At 53.2% G+C, this 16,110-nt stretch overlaps 1 protein-coding gene across 12 annotated transcripts in view; it reads right to left on the bottom strand.

The window, feature by feature from the left end:
* The window catches only part of MACF1 (microtubule actin crosslinking factor 1), a 142,047-nt gene that overhangs the window by 68,566 nt on the left and 57,371 nt on the right, over positions 1-16,110 (bottom strand). For 11 of the 12 annotated variants that reach the window (XM_087760700.1, XM_087760693.1, XM_087760691.1 and 8 more), the window contains exons 28-42: positions 15,789-15,982; positions 15,462-15,624; positions 15,067-15,150; positions 14,851-14,958; positions 14,120-14,218; positions 13,788-13,940; positions 13,599-13,687; positions 13,010-13,145; positions 4,612-9,900; positions 3,967-4,116; positions 3,329-3,544; positions 3,073-3,222; positions 2,006-2,239; positions 426-575; positions 104-337 (exon numbers count right to left, since the gene is read on the bottom strand). In XM_087760700.1, the coding sequence (XP_087616826.1) occupies positions 104-337; positions 426-575; positions 2,006-2,239; positions 3,073-3,222; positions 3,329-3,544; positions 3,967-4,116; positions 4,612-9,900; positions 13,010-13,145; positions 13,599-13,687; positions 13,788-13,940; positions 14,120-14,218; positions 14,851-14,958; positions 15,067-15,150; positions 15,462-15,624; positions 15,789-15,982 (7,449 nt within the window). The remainder of the gene's footprint in view (positions 1-103; positions 338-425; positions 576-2,005; positions 2,240-3,072; positions 3,223-3,328; positions 3,545-3,966; positions 4,117-4,611; positions 9,901-13,009; positions 13,146-13,598; positions 13,688-13,787; positions 13,941-14,119; positions 14,219-14,850; positions 14,959-15,066; positions 15,151-15,461; positions 15,625-15,788; positions 15,983-16,110) is intronic. The other variant, XM_087760692.1, reaches the window with a different exon arrangement.

Genomic DNA, 16,110 nt, shown 5'->3' with positions numbered 1-16,110 from the left:
CACCCAGATGAACACCAGGACCCCACATGAATCTGATGGCACCGACTGGACCTCGTTGTCCACCTCAAGCAGAGCCTGGGGCCTACGGCTCTTTGCACGTTACCTTTTCAGTCTCCTGCTGCACTGCAGCAGTCACAGCGCTCTCCAGCTCCTTCTGGGCCACCTCCGTCCTCTCCTGCAGGGACCGGTACTGCTCCTTGGCACGCTGGAGCTTCTCTTGCAGGGCTGCCAGCTCCCCGGGCTCCATCTTTGCCTTGTTCTCCTCCAAAAACTCCTCTGTGCTTTTCAGGACGCTGGCAAAGGAGGCGGCTCGGGTGTGCATGTTCCTCTGCAGCTCCTAGGCAGACGATGCCGTAAGGCTCCGTGCGCTCCTGAGGCAGCACCGAGCCTCTCCGCCTCCCGACCTCCATTTTTAAAGCACTGACCTTAACATCGCTTTGCTTCTGCTGCAAGGCGGACAGGTCCCCTTCGCTGGCCACTCTCTGCTGCTCTGCCAGCGTGTCCTCTGCCTGGTGCAGCCAGCGGCTCAGCTCAGCCAGGCTCTGCGCCCGGGCTGCCTGCTGCTCCTGCAGCGTCTGCGGGCAGAGGGAAGGGGAGAGGGGACATTAGTGCCTGCGCTGCACCTCCGGTCACGCACACTGCTGAAAGGCAAGGCGAGAGGTTACAGCTGGAGCATCTCCTGAAGATGAGGATGCAGCACAGAAAACGGCTTTTGCAGCTCTCCACGTGCTCCCGCTCCCTCTCCGGCTCACACGCTGCAGGAACGGGGCTGAGGTGCCGAGTCCCTGCCGAGCAGGAGCGGCTCGCCGCACGTTTGCCACCATTCGAGCGGGTTTCTCTCAATCTGCTCTTTGAGAAGCCCGTTCAGCTCCACGCGGAGCTACGCTCCAGGTCACGCGCTCCTCTCTTGGGAGAGCTCAACCAGAAGTTTCTGCGCCTTTTCCATTCAACCTTACAAACATGAAAACTGCAGCAGAAACTCATCTAATGAGAGGTAACAACAACCTGAGGTCAGGTAGCACCACTGTGGAGCCCCAAACAACCTAAGTAGGCTGTTTTTTTTGATCCTGGGGTTGGAGAGGGAGCCCGGGAGAGAGAAAACGTTTCTGTAGCTGATCCAGCTCCTCCGTTTTGCTGCCAGAGCACAATACAGAAGCGCCTGTTTGAGCAATTGAGCATGATGTGACCTGAGAGTCCCTGCAACGTTCCTGTTCCCCTTTCCCAGGGGAGATAACGGTTTTTGAGTTTCACTGGGCATTTCAGCAAGGTGATGTACAAACTTGTGCAAAACACTGTGCTTGTTTCTCCCAGCCATAAGATAAACAACAGAAGCAAATTGAAAGAGCCTTCTTAAGAGCTCTTCAGCTGCAAAGCGAGTTCTTCCTGGGTTAGGATGGGCGCACACTCAATCTGAAAAAGCAAAGCAAACTGGTTAATATACACACACACTCCAGAGAGGACAGGCAAGAGTCACAGAGAGCAACTGTTAATAAAAACCACATTAATTCTGTCTTGAACAAGAGGATCCATGCAGTGATGGGTGCTGCAGCAACGCAGCAGAGACCGGAGGACTTGCTTTCGCAGCCGCCTGCTGCCTTGATACATCATCGGCTGTTTCTCTGGGACAGCGATACCCACTTGTGCAGTGGAAATAAGACATTAAAGCTGCCAGGTGTCTGTGGTGGCCCCTCTGCACAGGAATTTTCTGGTGGGGTTTATTCCACCCAGCCCAAAGCAGCTCGGTGCCTAGCAGAGGACTGCCCGGCTGTGCTACCCAGACCTCGGCAGGCCTCCATCTCTTGGGAGGAAAGCCACTTTTCGCCCGGGAGTTACAGGGTAGGAAGAAGACAGACTTTAGAGGAAGCTCATGATGTGCAATGAAAAGTCATAAACTGTGAGTGGCATGCATGTGAAATCCCAAATACGAGGTGTCTCAGCGCACGTTCTCGTGGCTGGGAAGCGTTTCAGCGAGCAAACTGCAGCCGGGAAGCAGATGTCTCACAACCTTCACCTGATCCGTCTGCTCCGCTTGCTGGAGACAGACCTGCAGGACCTCCACCCGAGCCGTCACGCGCTCCGACAGGTCCCGGAAAGCCTTCTGCAGCTCATTGAGCAGCCTCAGCAGCTGCCTGCTCTGCTGCGGGGTCAAGTCCTGGGCGTGCTCCGAGATAAGGAACTGGATGTTGAAGGCAGTGGCGTCAAGCTGAGACTTGTTGTCAGCGAGGGGCTCTTTCAGCTCCTGAACGGGAGAGAAAAGACCCGTCAAGGCAAAACGGCTCTGCAGCCAGCGCCTTCCTGCACTGCCGGCTTCAGAAGGGACACGCGGAGAGGCAGCAGTACGCACCCAAAACAAGTGCGTTGTCACCAGAACGATATATTCCAGAAACCCCAAACGCTCCTAAAAGCACACTCGGCATCGAGGTGACAGCATCTCACCGCAGCAATTTTCTAACGTGCCTCTGCACCAGGCCTCCAGCACCTCGCCAAGAGGTCGCTTGGACCGCGCGCGCAGGGCCGCCCTTGGCTCTGAAGATGACCCCGACCTGGAGCTGCCACCAGCTCCATCCAGTCCATGGTGACTCTGTGGGCCACCATCGGCTCTCAAAGCCTTCGATCCCCTGATTTCAACGCCAAGGCGCCACCAGCAAACAGGAGATGCTGAACTGACCAAACCTTGAAAGCTGTCGCTAAAAGATGAATAAATGTGGAGGGGAGCCTGGGCTCCTCGGACAGTCGAAGGGGAGCAGGGCAGGCGGGATGGAGGAGGCTCTCAGAACCCCCACGGAGGAGGCAGCTCTCTTCTCGACAGCCTGACGGGAATCCCTCCGGTCTCTCAGCCCCCACCACACACCTGCATTGGAGCATGTTCCCCAGCTGGCCAAAGCAGATGGTTTGTGTATTGTGGAAACAAATGACTTTGGAGCAAATACAATATTGTTGCTCCTCTTGCAACAAAGGATAAGGGCAAACCCTTGGTAGGCTCCAGGAGGGAAGCAGGATTAAAAGCTTCTCCTCCGCGCAGGGGACAGCAACTTCATCAGCCAGAAGGATTAGGGGCATTGCCATGGTTACCTTGTAGCGCTGGAGGCAGCGACTCAAGCTGTTCGCATCAGTCGCGTGGTGATAGTCGCTGCTGTCCAGCGACTCCGCGGTGCCAGAGACCCAGCTCAGCAGCTCCTGGAGTTTGTCCTGGAGACTCTCGTGATGTGCCAGGATTTTAGCCTTAAAAACAGAAATGCATCATTTAAAGAAGGAGCAGAGCGCTCCGGGGAAGGAGCGTTGGGATGCTCGGGGGGCAGCAGGCAGTGGGGACAGTTGCCAGCTCTACCTTTTCGGTTTCTGCTGCCCCGCGAAGGTTTTGCAGCCGGGACTCCAGGACATCACTCGCAGAGCTCAGAGACTTCTGGAGGTTCTTGGCATCCTTCTCCAAAGCCTTCAGTAATTGCTCAGGGACTTCTTCGGGGGGGTTGGCCACAATCCACTGCACGGCATCCAACTCCTGATTCACTGGGAAACTCAGCTCCTGCAGCTCAGCGCCCAGGGCCTGAGGCAAGACAGCATCGTTATGTCTAAGATACGGTGACTTCATCATCCCGCTGCCAACACTGAGGAAAGGTTTTGGAGACCCAGCTCCAAACACTGCGTCTATCTCCTAGAAAGATTCATTACCATCCTCCAGCCCCGCTCAGCTGCCAGCACTCCCCTGTCTTTCTGCAGGCTGTAAAATTCATTTCAGCCACGCTTAGGTTATCGTCTAAGCAGGGAGGAGAAGGTGAGCCAGAGGCAGTGCCAGAGCGGGGTTTTGGACAGGGTTTGCATATAAATGCCTGTTAAACCTGAGACTAACCTCCCCGGCTGGCTCCCAGAAGCAGGGAGGAGGTGTAAGGACGGCGGATGAAGCTGGGGAGAGGAGGGATGAGCTCTGTCCTGCCTAACGCCGGCCAAGCCTGGCCCAGCCTCGCTTACCTCCGCCTGCTGCAGCAGGTCGTGCAGGGCTGCCAAATTCTGCTCTGCTGGCTGCACCCGTTTGATTCTCATCTCGATATCTCGGAGCATGGAGAGATAAGATATCAGCTTCTCATCGTGCTCCAGACACATCTTCTTGCTGAACATAATCTACAGAATCAAACAGTAAAACCAAACCTCAGATTTAGACAGAAAACAAAGGATTATATATTCTTCTTTTTTTTTTTCCAAAGAAGAAATCTGTTAATAACATTCCGTTTCAGGGTCTTTCCACTCGCTAGCCTTATCTACAAGATTTACTACAGGACAAATAAAACACATGGCTCTTTTTCCAACATAAGCTTATAAATGGCAAGAGATCTCTGGTGTTACAGTAAAAGTGCCAAAAAAGAGCACTACTTATTAGTCATTTATAAGTAATGCTCTAGTAAAAAGAAGCCACAACTAAGCCTCGAGTGTTTTCAGTCATACGTCACTGGGTCCTTTGCCAAATCCATTGCAGCTGATACTGCAACATCAAGCTCAAACATCCACTCCTCTTGTTCTGGCCGTCCTCTCCCCTGAGGACCTTGGACAGATTTAACATCAAACACGCACAAATAGCTCATAAAAAAAAAGTCAAAATAGCAAAAAGCATCAATTTACCTGGGCTGGTCTCGTGGATTCCCTCGAGGTTTCCAGCAGCTCCCCCTCCACTATCACGGGTAAGAGCAAGCCCCGATCGCCAGGACCCGCCTGCCTGGTCCTCTCCTGCGGCGTTTCTCCTTGGGATTTTGGGGGAACAGGGGCACCTCCTTGGCCTGTGCTGATCTCCACTCTTTGCTCTTGCCGTGTCTCTTCTCCAAGCTCAAGGACTGCAGAGGTTTCTTGAACTTCTCTGGGTTCCTCTCTGATAATTAATTCATCGGGCAGCTCGCCTGCTGCAGGGGCTGCACTGGACACATCACTGGTGGTTTCCACCTTGGTGTTTTCCTGGGCCATGCTGTCCTCTAGGCTCAATGCCACCGACGAATCGTGACCATTTCTGATCCCACCTTTCATCACCTCTCGAGCTTCCCCTTTCAACACCTGACCCCCAGCGAGGTTTTCTTTATCTTTCTCAGAAATTGTTTTCTTTTCTTTTTCATCCCTGCTGCTCCCCATGTGCTTGGCTGCGTCTCTTGCCAACCCAGCAGTAATCTTGGTGGTGGTTTCAGGTTTTGGTTCTGGCGTGCTTGAGACGAAGTCCTCCTCCTCCTCCTCCTTCTTCCCTGGAATTTCTTTGGAAATCAGGAAAGGAAGGGACTGCTTTTCTGCAGAAGATCTCTCCAGCTGAGCGCTGCCTCCTGGGATACCAGTCTGCTTTGCTTTCTTTTTCTTGCTTTTCTGTTTTTGGGTAGGTTTTAGCTCAGTTTCACTTGTTTTCTCTTGATCAACTGGACCTTCTGCACCCAATCTCAGGGTTTCTCCTTTGATGTGCTTGACAGTTTTCTTAGCTGCAAGCTCGTCTCCTGCAGGCTTCGTGGGGACGCCAATCTCAGGGGGTTCTCCTGACTCTGTAGGACCCATCTCTCCCTTCCCTCGACCCACCGTACCAGATTCTCTCAGGGCTGCTGGTGTTACCCCATCCGGGCTGCCCGCTCGCTCTCCTTGCTCAGAAGCCACCACTGCACCTTCTTCACCTGCCACAACCCCCTCTGCACTTACAAACCCTCTCCTCCTCCTCCTCCTCCTCTCCTCACTGTTCTCCGCATTGTGAAGCGCCTCCATGTCCAAGAATGACTGCTCTTCCTGCAATCCCAATCCCTCCACTTTCTCTGTCCCTCGATCCACGACTTCTCTCCTCAATTCCTTCCCCCAAGCTGCTCTCACCTGGGAGCTGCTCTTTGCAATCCCTTTTTCCATAGCCCTTACCGCCACCGTCTCTTCAGAGAGAGATGCTGTACCTAATACTGGGGGGTATTCTGGAGGCAGTGCAACCTTTTCTTGGGGCTGATGCGTTACACCATCCTCTGAAGTTTCTTGAGGTTTTGATTTCCCTTCTGTCAGCGTCACTGGGGATCTCTTGGCAGCAGCACCTCCAGCCACATCGTAGCTCGTGGCTTCGGATCTGGCTTTATGCTCAGCACCATCAGACTTCTTAGCAGCACTGGTAGAGAGGATGACATCTTCCTCTTTTGGAGATATTTTTTCCACTTTTTCCTGGAAAAGGTGGGGCTTATCTACTTTGCCGACCTCAGAGCCATATTTGTCTCCAGATGTTTGTGCCTCCTGAAGACTGGCAGCTAATTTTTGGCTAATCAGTTCTTTTTCAACAGCTTCCTTTAAAGTCAATCTTTTCCCACTGCTAGCATCAACAATTCCCCCGGTCCTCATCTGGTTGGTGGCGATGAGTTTGGCCATCTCCTCATCCAGCAGCCCTTGCTCCACCGCAGCCCTCAGGGAGAGCCTCTTGCTGACAGTACCCTCCACGACCCCGCCGCTGTCTGCCTGAGCCTGCAGCAACCGCAGAGTGGGCAGCGGGTCCACCCTCCCCAGCCTCACCGCCTCGGCGCACATGAGCTTGTTCCCCGTCACCTCATCCTTGATGGCTCTGAAGGGATGGACCTCCAGATACCTCTGGCCAGATTCAATGTCGATTTTACACTTCTTTATGAACTCTGAGTACGGAACGATCATGCAGGTCTCGGGATCTACAATTCCTTCTTTCATCTCTGAAGATGACAGGGCTTTCTCCACAACCTGCTTGGGCAGCAAGCCCTCCTTGACCGCTCGACAGAGTGCCAGTCTCTGGCCAGAAGCAGGATCAATAATGCTTCCACTCCCAGCCTGGATTTCTTGCACTTTCCTCTGGAAGTCCGGACTAACGAGCCCCAACGATACTGCCTGGGGCAAGGGCAGCTTCTCCTTCGTAGCTGGATGAACATAGTCCTGCAGGCACACGCTTTCAGCTTTCATGAGTTCATTACATAAATCTTGATTGATCAAGCCATGTTTCATTGCATCGTTTACAGACAGCCTCATTCCAGACATGTGATGGATGATTCCTCCATCAGCAATCTGCTTGGTCAAGAGCTGAAAAGCTCTTTCCTTTTTCAGGAGCCCTTTTTCAACAGACTGTGCAACAGTCAAAGGCTGCTTCGTTTTAGGATCCACAATTCCACTGGTTTCAGCCTGTAAGCTAATGAGCTTCTGTCTGGTCACCTCATCAGTGCCTTTCCCTTTGGAAGCCTTCTCCAGTTTGACCAGCTCTTTCTGACCCGTTGGCTCTATGAGGCCCAGATTTGAAGCCAAAGTGACGGATATTTTTTTGCCACGTTTCAAGTCAACAATCCCTCCAGTAACCACTTGCCCTTCCAAGATCCTCATTGCTGTTTCCTTGTCCAGAAGGCCAACCGCAGCGGCATCCTTGATAGAGTAGACAAAGTTATTGCCTGGGTCAAGAACGCCACTTATCGCTTTGTCAGATGCGAATACCTTCTGGAGAAGCTTCTCATCCATCAGACCTTCTTCAATGACGTCCTCGGTGGTTAATGATTCGCAGGTATGCGAGTCAAAGAAGCCGCTGAACATCTTCATTTTCTCCATTAGTTTCACAGCTGTGTGGCTGGGCACCACTCCACAGGCTACTGCTTCATTTAGAAGAAGAGTCTTGCCCGTCTGCTCGTGGATTATGCCACCGCTTTGGAGCTGCGTTAACAGCATTTCCAAAGCGTCCTCCGCTTCCTGCTCTGCAGGGGCTGGCAGGGATGTTTCATCAACGCTCTCATTGCCTGATACTTCTTCCCCCTCTCCTTCTTCCACTTCCAATACACTTTCTGTGTTTTCACTTTGCCTCTCTGTTTGCTCTGCCTCTCCAGTTTTAGGGAGCACACCCTCCTCTCCTCCCAGCATGCCATTCTCAACTGTTTCCTCGTTTAGCAAATAAGTCTCTGTAACATCTTCTGCCTCTAGTTCAGGTTCCTCCACATCCTGAGACCTCTCTGCCATGATTTCCAGTCTCCCTCTACTTTCTGAAACATCCATCGGTATGCAGATTTCACGTTTCACAACAACTGCCCTACTTTCCGATGCCCTCTTCTGATCTTCAATACTTTCCACTCCATCTGCTGTAGTAGGCTTGGACAACTCTTCTGCCTCAATCATTGTCTCCTGTGTTTCTCTGAATCCGCTACCAAGGTCACCGGGACGTCCCAGCATCGATAATTTTACCTTTACCTGTTTGTCCTTGCTTGTAGAAGCTACTTGCTCTCTTCCAAATTCAGCATCAGTTTCACTCTTGATGGTAGCCTGTTCGGTTTGAATCTGCTTTTGCTCCTTCACAAGCAGGATATCTTCTGCATCCTCCAACAGGAGGCTTTCAGGTCCCATCACCACCTCCCCATTCTCCAAAGCAGTTCTGGGCAGCAGGACCTTTTCGCTTTGTTCTTTTGAAGGAGCAAATTGAAACTCAAGCTGCTGCAAAGCCAAACCATTGCAAGGCTCGCTTTCAAGAGCTGCATTTGCCTTTGTCTCCTCAAAGCCTTCACTCTCTTCCAACACATGTGCACAGGATCCATTTTCTTGGGTTTGGATGAGGGCTTTAGTGAGATTGTTCAACTCTCCATCCACTAGGAGCAGCTTCTGGCCATCATGGATGTTGATATAGCTGTGGGTCATCAAGTGGAACATCAGCCTTTCGTCGTCACTCCTTAGCAGAGGGTCACTTTGCTCTTTGTGACCTGTGGGACTCCTTCCAGAAGAGCTCTGGCCATGTCTGCTTCTGCTTGGAGAGCCAGCAAGCTGCACGCTGGCCATGACATCAGGTATGGCTGTGGATTTCAGCTTCTTTGCCACATCTCTCTCCAAGATGCCGTGTTCAACTGCTTTCTTCCAGGACAACACCTCAGTGGTTTCTGGTATAAAGACACCCTTAATGAGTTGCCTCTTGCTGAGAATCTTGTAAACCAACTCCGTAGACAGGATTCCTTGCTCTAAAGCGTCCGCAACCGGGACGATCTCCCCCGTCTCTGGCCACAGGAGCCCCATGAAGGACCACAGGGATTCCAGGACCACCAATGCAATCCTTGGTGCTACCAACTCTTTCCTTACAGCTTCGTCAATTGTCAGTCTCTCTCCCGTGACGGTATCGATGATGCCACCTGTCTGAAGCTGCCGGATAAGAAGCGTGCATGCCAAATCCTGGTCAATTAAATTATGTCTCACGGCCTCATCCACAGTCAACCTGTGCCCTGTCCTGGGGTCAACAATGCCACCAGCAAAGAGGTGGGCTTCCAGCAGCCTGACCGTCACCTGCCTGTCTATCAGCCCTTCCTGGACTGCACGGAAGATGCTGACTTTTCTGCCTGATGTCAAGCTCACCATCCCACCCGCCAGCTGCTTGACTGGGAGCAGCCTCAGCCCAGTCTCTTGGTGAGTGATGCATCGGTGCATGAGCTCGGGCAGACCGATCTTCTCAGCAGTGTTGGGGTCAATCAAATCCTTGCCACCCTCCAGGTGAGACATAAGTCTGGAATAAAGCTGGGGGGTAAGGAGCCTTTCTCGCACCGCTGTTTCCATGCTGATTCTGCCCTGAGGGACTTTAAAGCCCCCAGTGACGAGCTCAGCCTCGAGAATCTTTAGCCCAATGCTCTCACTGATCCTCCCCTCTTCTATCGCAGCAACGACAGGCAGCAGCTGCCTCCCTTCACATCTGACTTCTTCCACCCGGTGGAGAGCATCCTTCAATTCCTGCAGCACCTGGAAAGTCCTGAGATCGATGATGTTTCTTGCCAGGCCTTTCTCCAAGGAGAGTTTCTCATTGGTCTCTGGAACGATTAAGTCAGATGTGATAACCTGGGCCTCCAAGAGGACGAGGCCAGTGTCCTGATCTATCAGACCTCTCTGCATGGCACCAAAGACAGGGAATATTTCTACCGTGCCAAGATCGATCACTCCTGCCACTGCTTCGTTGCCCTAGAACAGAAAGAGAAGGAAAAGAATTAAATGAAAATCGAGCATTGCCAGCACTCAGATTGTATGAGGTCCAGGGAGGTCTCAGTTTCAAAAAAAAAAAAAAGTTTAAAAACCCTAAACAGGCTAGAAAGGAGTCCCAAAGTGTTTGAAATGCAACTCCAAAGGCGTCACAGCACGCAAATTGGTGCATTTGCTAGCTTGCACGTTGCCAGCAAGTTTTAATGCTCATCTAGTCCATCACCCAGGGCAGCACCGAGATGCTTCCAACATCCACCAACAGGAACACAGCAAAGCGGCAAGCAGCAAAACCCAGAAGTGCTCCTAATGCTCCATGGAGAAACAGAGGGAAGGAGACCAACAAGCACACCAAAGCCGTTCAACTACTCATGTTTTAAAAAGTAAAGACGACACAAATCCCACTCTGTACTCAGAGGAGAAAAACCCCCAAAGATGTCCACTTCAGGGTATCTAGAAACCTCTCCCAGTGCAGTTTCCACCCTGACTCCTGCCATGCTTAAATCCTGTGCTTCCCCAAGCAGATCTCAAGTGCCAGGACAGCCGGGGACCACCACAGAGCCCTGCGCCACGGAGCAGCTCCCCAGCCGCACAGACCGGCCATGCATCAGGGCAGGAGCGCTGCATGCGGGGCGGCTCCCCAGCACGACCACCAGCACCCACTCTGCCCCGCTCCAGCGCCTCGAAGTAGCTGTGCTCTTCAGACAGGGCAAGGGGAGAAGCGTAAGAAGTTGGAGGTCCCAGCACGGAAGCAGTGACAGACTGGGAACAGACCATCTCCTTTGGTGTTTCTGGAGGGGCTTTTCTCTTCTTGCTGGTATCCCCACAGGGAGAGTAATAACTCGGATGTCAGAGTAATGGTTCTTTGGACATTTGGGTGTCTCCCAGTCCCACTGGTTGGGTATAAGGTTGGCCCAAGCACTAAAATATTTTTGTGGGGATAGGGAGGAGGGCATCTGGATTGTGGAATGAATTCCTTTGGCATCCCCAAGACCCCTAGATTTTTTTTTTTGTCGGTGAGTCCAACAGCATGGGCGGCTGGGGGTGTTTGTAGCTGCGGCGCAGCTCAGGTACGGCACAGCAGAGGGTGCAGCCTCCGCCAGGCTGGTTTGCAGTTCCCCCGCTGCCTTCTGCTGCGGAGCCAGCAGAACCTGCTGCAAAAACCTAAGCTCTCCACCACCGTCGCCAGACTCAGGCATGCACGCTGGGAGATGAACAAGCCGTGGAAAGACAGAAGAAAGGAGAGGGGGGAAAAAAGAGAACGATAAAAAAGGAGGGAGGATGGGAGGGAAGGGAGGTAAAAGGCTTTTACTTACCCGAGTCGCAGGGTGTGCCTTGAGCAGTTAAAGACAGAGCCTTATGGAGCAGTTCAGCCGTATCACACACAGTGTAAAGCTTGGTGTTAGCGTCCAGCATGCGACTGTTTTGTTTGCAAAAAGAGCCCCCCACACAGGTCGTCCTCTTTCGCTTTGTGTGTTTTGTTTGTTTAAATCCCGGGGGGTTAGTTAAACTTGTAAGCAAGGATGTCAGTTAATCTTAAAAACAGTTGACATGAAACACAAACTGTACAGGGACACATCATGCTCAATTTAGCGCGTTCTGCTTTGCATTTTTGTCTTTTATAACTTCTCTCTGACAGTTGGATGTTTCCAGCAAGCAAATGTTAAGAGTTCCTCATGCTCCCTCTACAGTGAAGCAACTGCACCGCACCGGAGCCGCGGGGAGCGTCTCCTAGACGGGCCCGGGATCTATGGCGGAGCCCCACTGCCATCTCTCGTTTTGTTTCCTGGGCTTTGGCAAGAGCGTGAGTGAAAACTGTTCTAGCCTGAGCCCCAAAGCGTGCTCATGCTGTAGGAAAACAGCCCAGCAAGCCCTGGAGAAGGCGCTCGCTATAAAGTCATTTTCCTGCCCGGGAGGGAGGAAAAGGGAAAGGAAAAAGCCCCCTTTCCCCAGGGAGACTGCTCTCCGCCGCTCTCCTGGCAGCAGAAGCATCAAAGCCATGATGGCTTCACGGCGACTAACAAGTCCGTTTGCTCACCGTAAGCTTTCTGCTGCCAGCCCGAGGGCTAAAGGGCTTGCAATAGAAAGCATTGACCGCATTGAGACACCTGAAACGGGCTATAAAGTCCAATTTGGAGAGAAACACCATGTTTAGGTGAAAGCTGGACAGGCAGAATTCACACAAGCAGCCCTGCCGCCCTCTTCCCGTGAGCGGCTCGAACAGGGCTTCACTCACGGACCCAACGGCCAAAACCTGCGTCACGCATCCAGATCTGAGCGGGCCATTGCTTCAGAGTACAGGGAGCCAGCAAGCAAACACACAAATAAATCCATCGACACATGTATATACACTTATATAACACGTACACGTATATCTGTGAATGACCGAAGACAGCTCATAACAGAGGCAATAAGGATGCGCTTTCAGCCCTCCCTACCCAGTGAAACAAGGATGGGGACTGACGGGAGCGCTGGTGGACGGGACCAGGGAATGGGTCCAGCTACGGGGTGTGAAGGTCTCCCAGGTCAGCCGAGGGCCTGGGCGATGCAGTCGCCTTCCACGGGGGAGAGCAACTTCATTCAGCCACAGCTGAGACAAGCCAGACCCCGAGACATATGAGACCGCACGGGCAAACGCCCTTCTGCAGAAACCCACCTTCTCGCGTCTCCTGCACGCAGGCAGCCTGTGAGATGGAGCCCTCTGCGGTTAAACCACTGCGAGAGCATCCTCAGAGGACACAGATTTGCTAAGGGGACCCTTTCCAGGACAGAGGTCCATCTACACGCTTGCCCACCAAGCGTCAACAAGCCAACCCTCGTGCACAGGGCAGAGCTCTGACGAAAACCATTGCAAAGGACAACTCTCCCATTGAGCTGGAAGGCAGCAGGCAAACGGCTCCTGCTTGGCCTCCAGGGACCACCCCAGCCTGGGTGCTTCGGGTGACGCATGGACAGAAGAGAAGGGAGGGCAACCATGTGCAAGTAAGAAAGTCGACGGGCTGTGAGTGGCTGGTGGCCATGAGACACGCAACCAAGCAAAACCTTTTTTACACCCTGTGCCCGTGCAGCCACGGGACCCAGCGGGGACCAGTACCTTGTGCTCCGTCTCCTGAGCCAGCTGGCTCTGGAGCTGCTGGAGCTGCTCCGTGGAGTCGCTGCAGAGCGCCTGGTAGGTCTCCTTCAGGGCACCGATCTGAGCAGAAATCTGTTCCTTCTCTGGATGGGAAAGCCTACAAGGGGAAGGGGAAATCTCTCAGGGAAACTGCACAAACCGTCTCCCAGCTCTGCAGAATTAACGTCTTCTTCTGGTGAAGGAAAAGGCCAAACCCACCAGGAGTCCCCCCTTCCCACTGCCCTACTCCTTGCCCAGCTCAGCCAAAACCAGCAAGGGTAACTGTGCTCAGCAAAGGCTGACCTGCCCTGTAACGATCAAATCCCCAAACATCAGGGCTGGATCACTACCAAAAGGGATTGATATCGTCCTAACAGGAGAAATGGGTTTCATATTTCATAGCTCTTCTTGCAGATAAGAAAGACGACAACTTTCACGTGCAGCTCATCGCTGTTTTTAATGGGAGCTGGGCACTGGACCCCAGGGACGCCAGCCCACCGGCGCCAGCTCTAAGGTGTCTCATCTCCCCCCACTGCTCTCCCTGCCTCTCCCCTCCTCGGGCCACACTCACTTGTGGCTGTGTTTTGCCAGGAAGATTTGTGAAGTTTTGATGGCCTCAGAGACCTGCTCCTTCTTTGCAGCCAGCTCCTCATTCAGGGCCTGTCGGAAAAAAAACAAAAAAGAAAGAAAGAAGCTTAATTCAGTTGTGGGAAAAGATCAGAAGTTAAACAAACTGCCTGACAGTTGCCCCCCTGCTTACCTGCTGCTCCGAGATGGATTTCTCGATGTCGCCCAGCTCTCTGCTCCCGGCAGCCGCCGTCCTGCCCTGTACGCTCTGCTTCAAGCCCAGGGCCCAGCCCAGGAGCTCCTTCACCTTGTCCACATGCTCCTGCTTCTCCTCCTCCACTACTTTCTGCAAACAGAGGAGGGAGAAGATAACCACATCAAAGGGGCCCCAGATTTCCAAAGGCGGAGAAGGCTGTGGGGAGCAGCACCCGAGATGTAACCTGAACGGGGAGCAGCACCCTCGGGGGTGCTAGGAAACGAGCTTGCGCACTTTGAACAGAGTTCAGTTCCACAGAACACCCTTACCTCCTCCTCCTCCAGCCGCCGGAGAGCATCGCTGATGTACTTCACGTGCTGCGTGGTTAACGTTACCAGAGCTGTATAGCGAGTCCGCAAATCCATAAACTGCAAACGGAGAGAGGGAGAAACGGGGCGCATCAGCCACGACCAGCGGATCCGGAGCGACTTACTTTACAGTACATGACACGGATGCACCATCTCTCGCTTGGGAAGCCCCCAGGCACCTCGCAGACCCCGTACGGCATCAATGAAATGCAGCGAGTCTGACGGGGAGGGTTGTGGCCACACACGGCATGCTGCACAACACTGGAGCGAAGGGGAGACTCCGGTCACGGACACTGGGGCGGATGCTCAACTCTCACAAGAGGGCTACCGGGATCTTTCGTATCCACACGGAGCAGACAAGACCTTGGGTCCCTAAAGGTCTCATCCCAAAGATCCACACACAGTAACGCTGCATGGCGCTCTGGTTATTTACCTCGCAAGGCTGAAGGGCTGAGCCGACCCCGCTGGATTTGACCCAGGGGTTCCCAGGAGTCTAGGTATTTCATACCTGGTGCTTAGAGCACTAAGCCATCCTCTCTGGCTATTGGAAAAAACAGCGAGGGTGGAAACTTTATTTATACAAGAGAGTTCAGCAGAAAGGAGCTCATTTCACAGAGGCTGCTCGGCATCGAAGAACCCCCTGCACAATTTCTCCCTCGCAAGGTTGGGCGGGCGGGCAGCCGTGCTCCTACCTCCTGCGTGATGGCGTCCGAGGACGAGAGCATGCGCCGGCGTTTCATGGGAGACTTCTGCTGCGACTCGACAAATGCCCTGTACGTCATGAGCTGCAGCTCGTAGTCCTGCAAACGCAACCAGGGGTGGAGAGACATGGAGCATGCGAGATACACGCTGCGCTGCGGCCGCTTCTGCCCAGCCAGCCTTATCTAGGCGCAGGAGGGGACCCATACCTTGACGGCAGCTGAGTATTGCTGGGAGAATTTCTGGCACTGGTCCAGTTTGGCTTGATTTTTCTCAATTTCTGCAGCCAAAGCCTTCACCAGAATTCAAAGCAAAAACACTTGTCAGGACAGCTGCCGTGGGTGGTGAGCTGAATTTCAGTCCCCATCCCGCCCCTTTTGGGTAAAGTCTTTGTCCTCTTCAGTTTTTTATGCAAGGCCTCATCTCCCCCTCAAGATAAGCAGAGTTTCTCTGCTTCCCAGACACCCAGATCAGGTCTGCAGCCTCTTCCCCACTGTGTTTCATATTTTCAAGCTCACAGATGGAAAGATTTTAGAAAAAGAAAAGAAAGGGCATGGTCACTGCAGCGCCCAGGCCATGGAGACATCACAAGGTCCTGTCGTACCGTTTGCTGGCTCAGCTGCTCCGACAGCACCCGGCTGTCCTCCGCCTGCCCGGGCTTCATCAGCTCCTGCTGGACAGTGATCTCCTCGATCCACTGGATTAGGGCACTGTGGCACTGCCGGTAATCACTCAGCACCTCCTGGATGCTCTCCAGCTCCGCGTGGCTGAGAGAAGAACCAAGACAAATGAGAGGAGGGCGAAATGCCACTGCAGGCTATAGGGGTATCCCGGCCACCATCTGGACAAATATTGCTGCTGACAAGCCTGACCCAAGCTCTCAGCCGAAGCCTGAAAGTAAATCTGCAAAAGGAGGCAGGAGGTTTCTCACCGGGTCTCAATCTGGGCGCAGACTCGCTGCCAGCGATCCCACAGCTGGCTTCCCTTCTCCTGATAGCGCTCGAGGTCGATGCTGCGCTCTTGTCTCAGCCGGTACAGCTGCTCTCCCACCACCTTCGCCTTTGCCATCTCCTCCTCCAACGTGGAGAAGACGGAGCTCTTGTCCTTCACTTCCCCGAGCCATTGCTGCAAAACCAGCAAGAGACAGCACCGGTTCAACGCCATGAAAAGCAAAAGGCACATTAAGTTAGAGACACCCTCCTGCCCAGAGCTGACAAGCCTGAGAAGGGGTTTATCGTCCCACTCTCCTTAAC

The sequence above is a fragment of the Nipponia nippon genome, unplaced genomic scaffold (genome assembly GCF_047370975.1).
Source record: "Nipponia nippon isolate SJK-2023a ecotype South Korea unplaced genomic scaffold, ASM4737097v1 scaffold_23, whole genome shotgun sequence".
Classification (NCBI taxonomy): Eukaryota; Metazoa; Chordata; class Aves; order Pelecaniformes; family Threskiornithidae; genus Nipponia; species Nipponia nippon.
The sequence above is the reverse complement of the archived record's forward strand: the minus strand, read 5'-3'. Positions and strand labels throughout refer to the sequence as shown.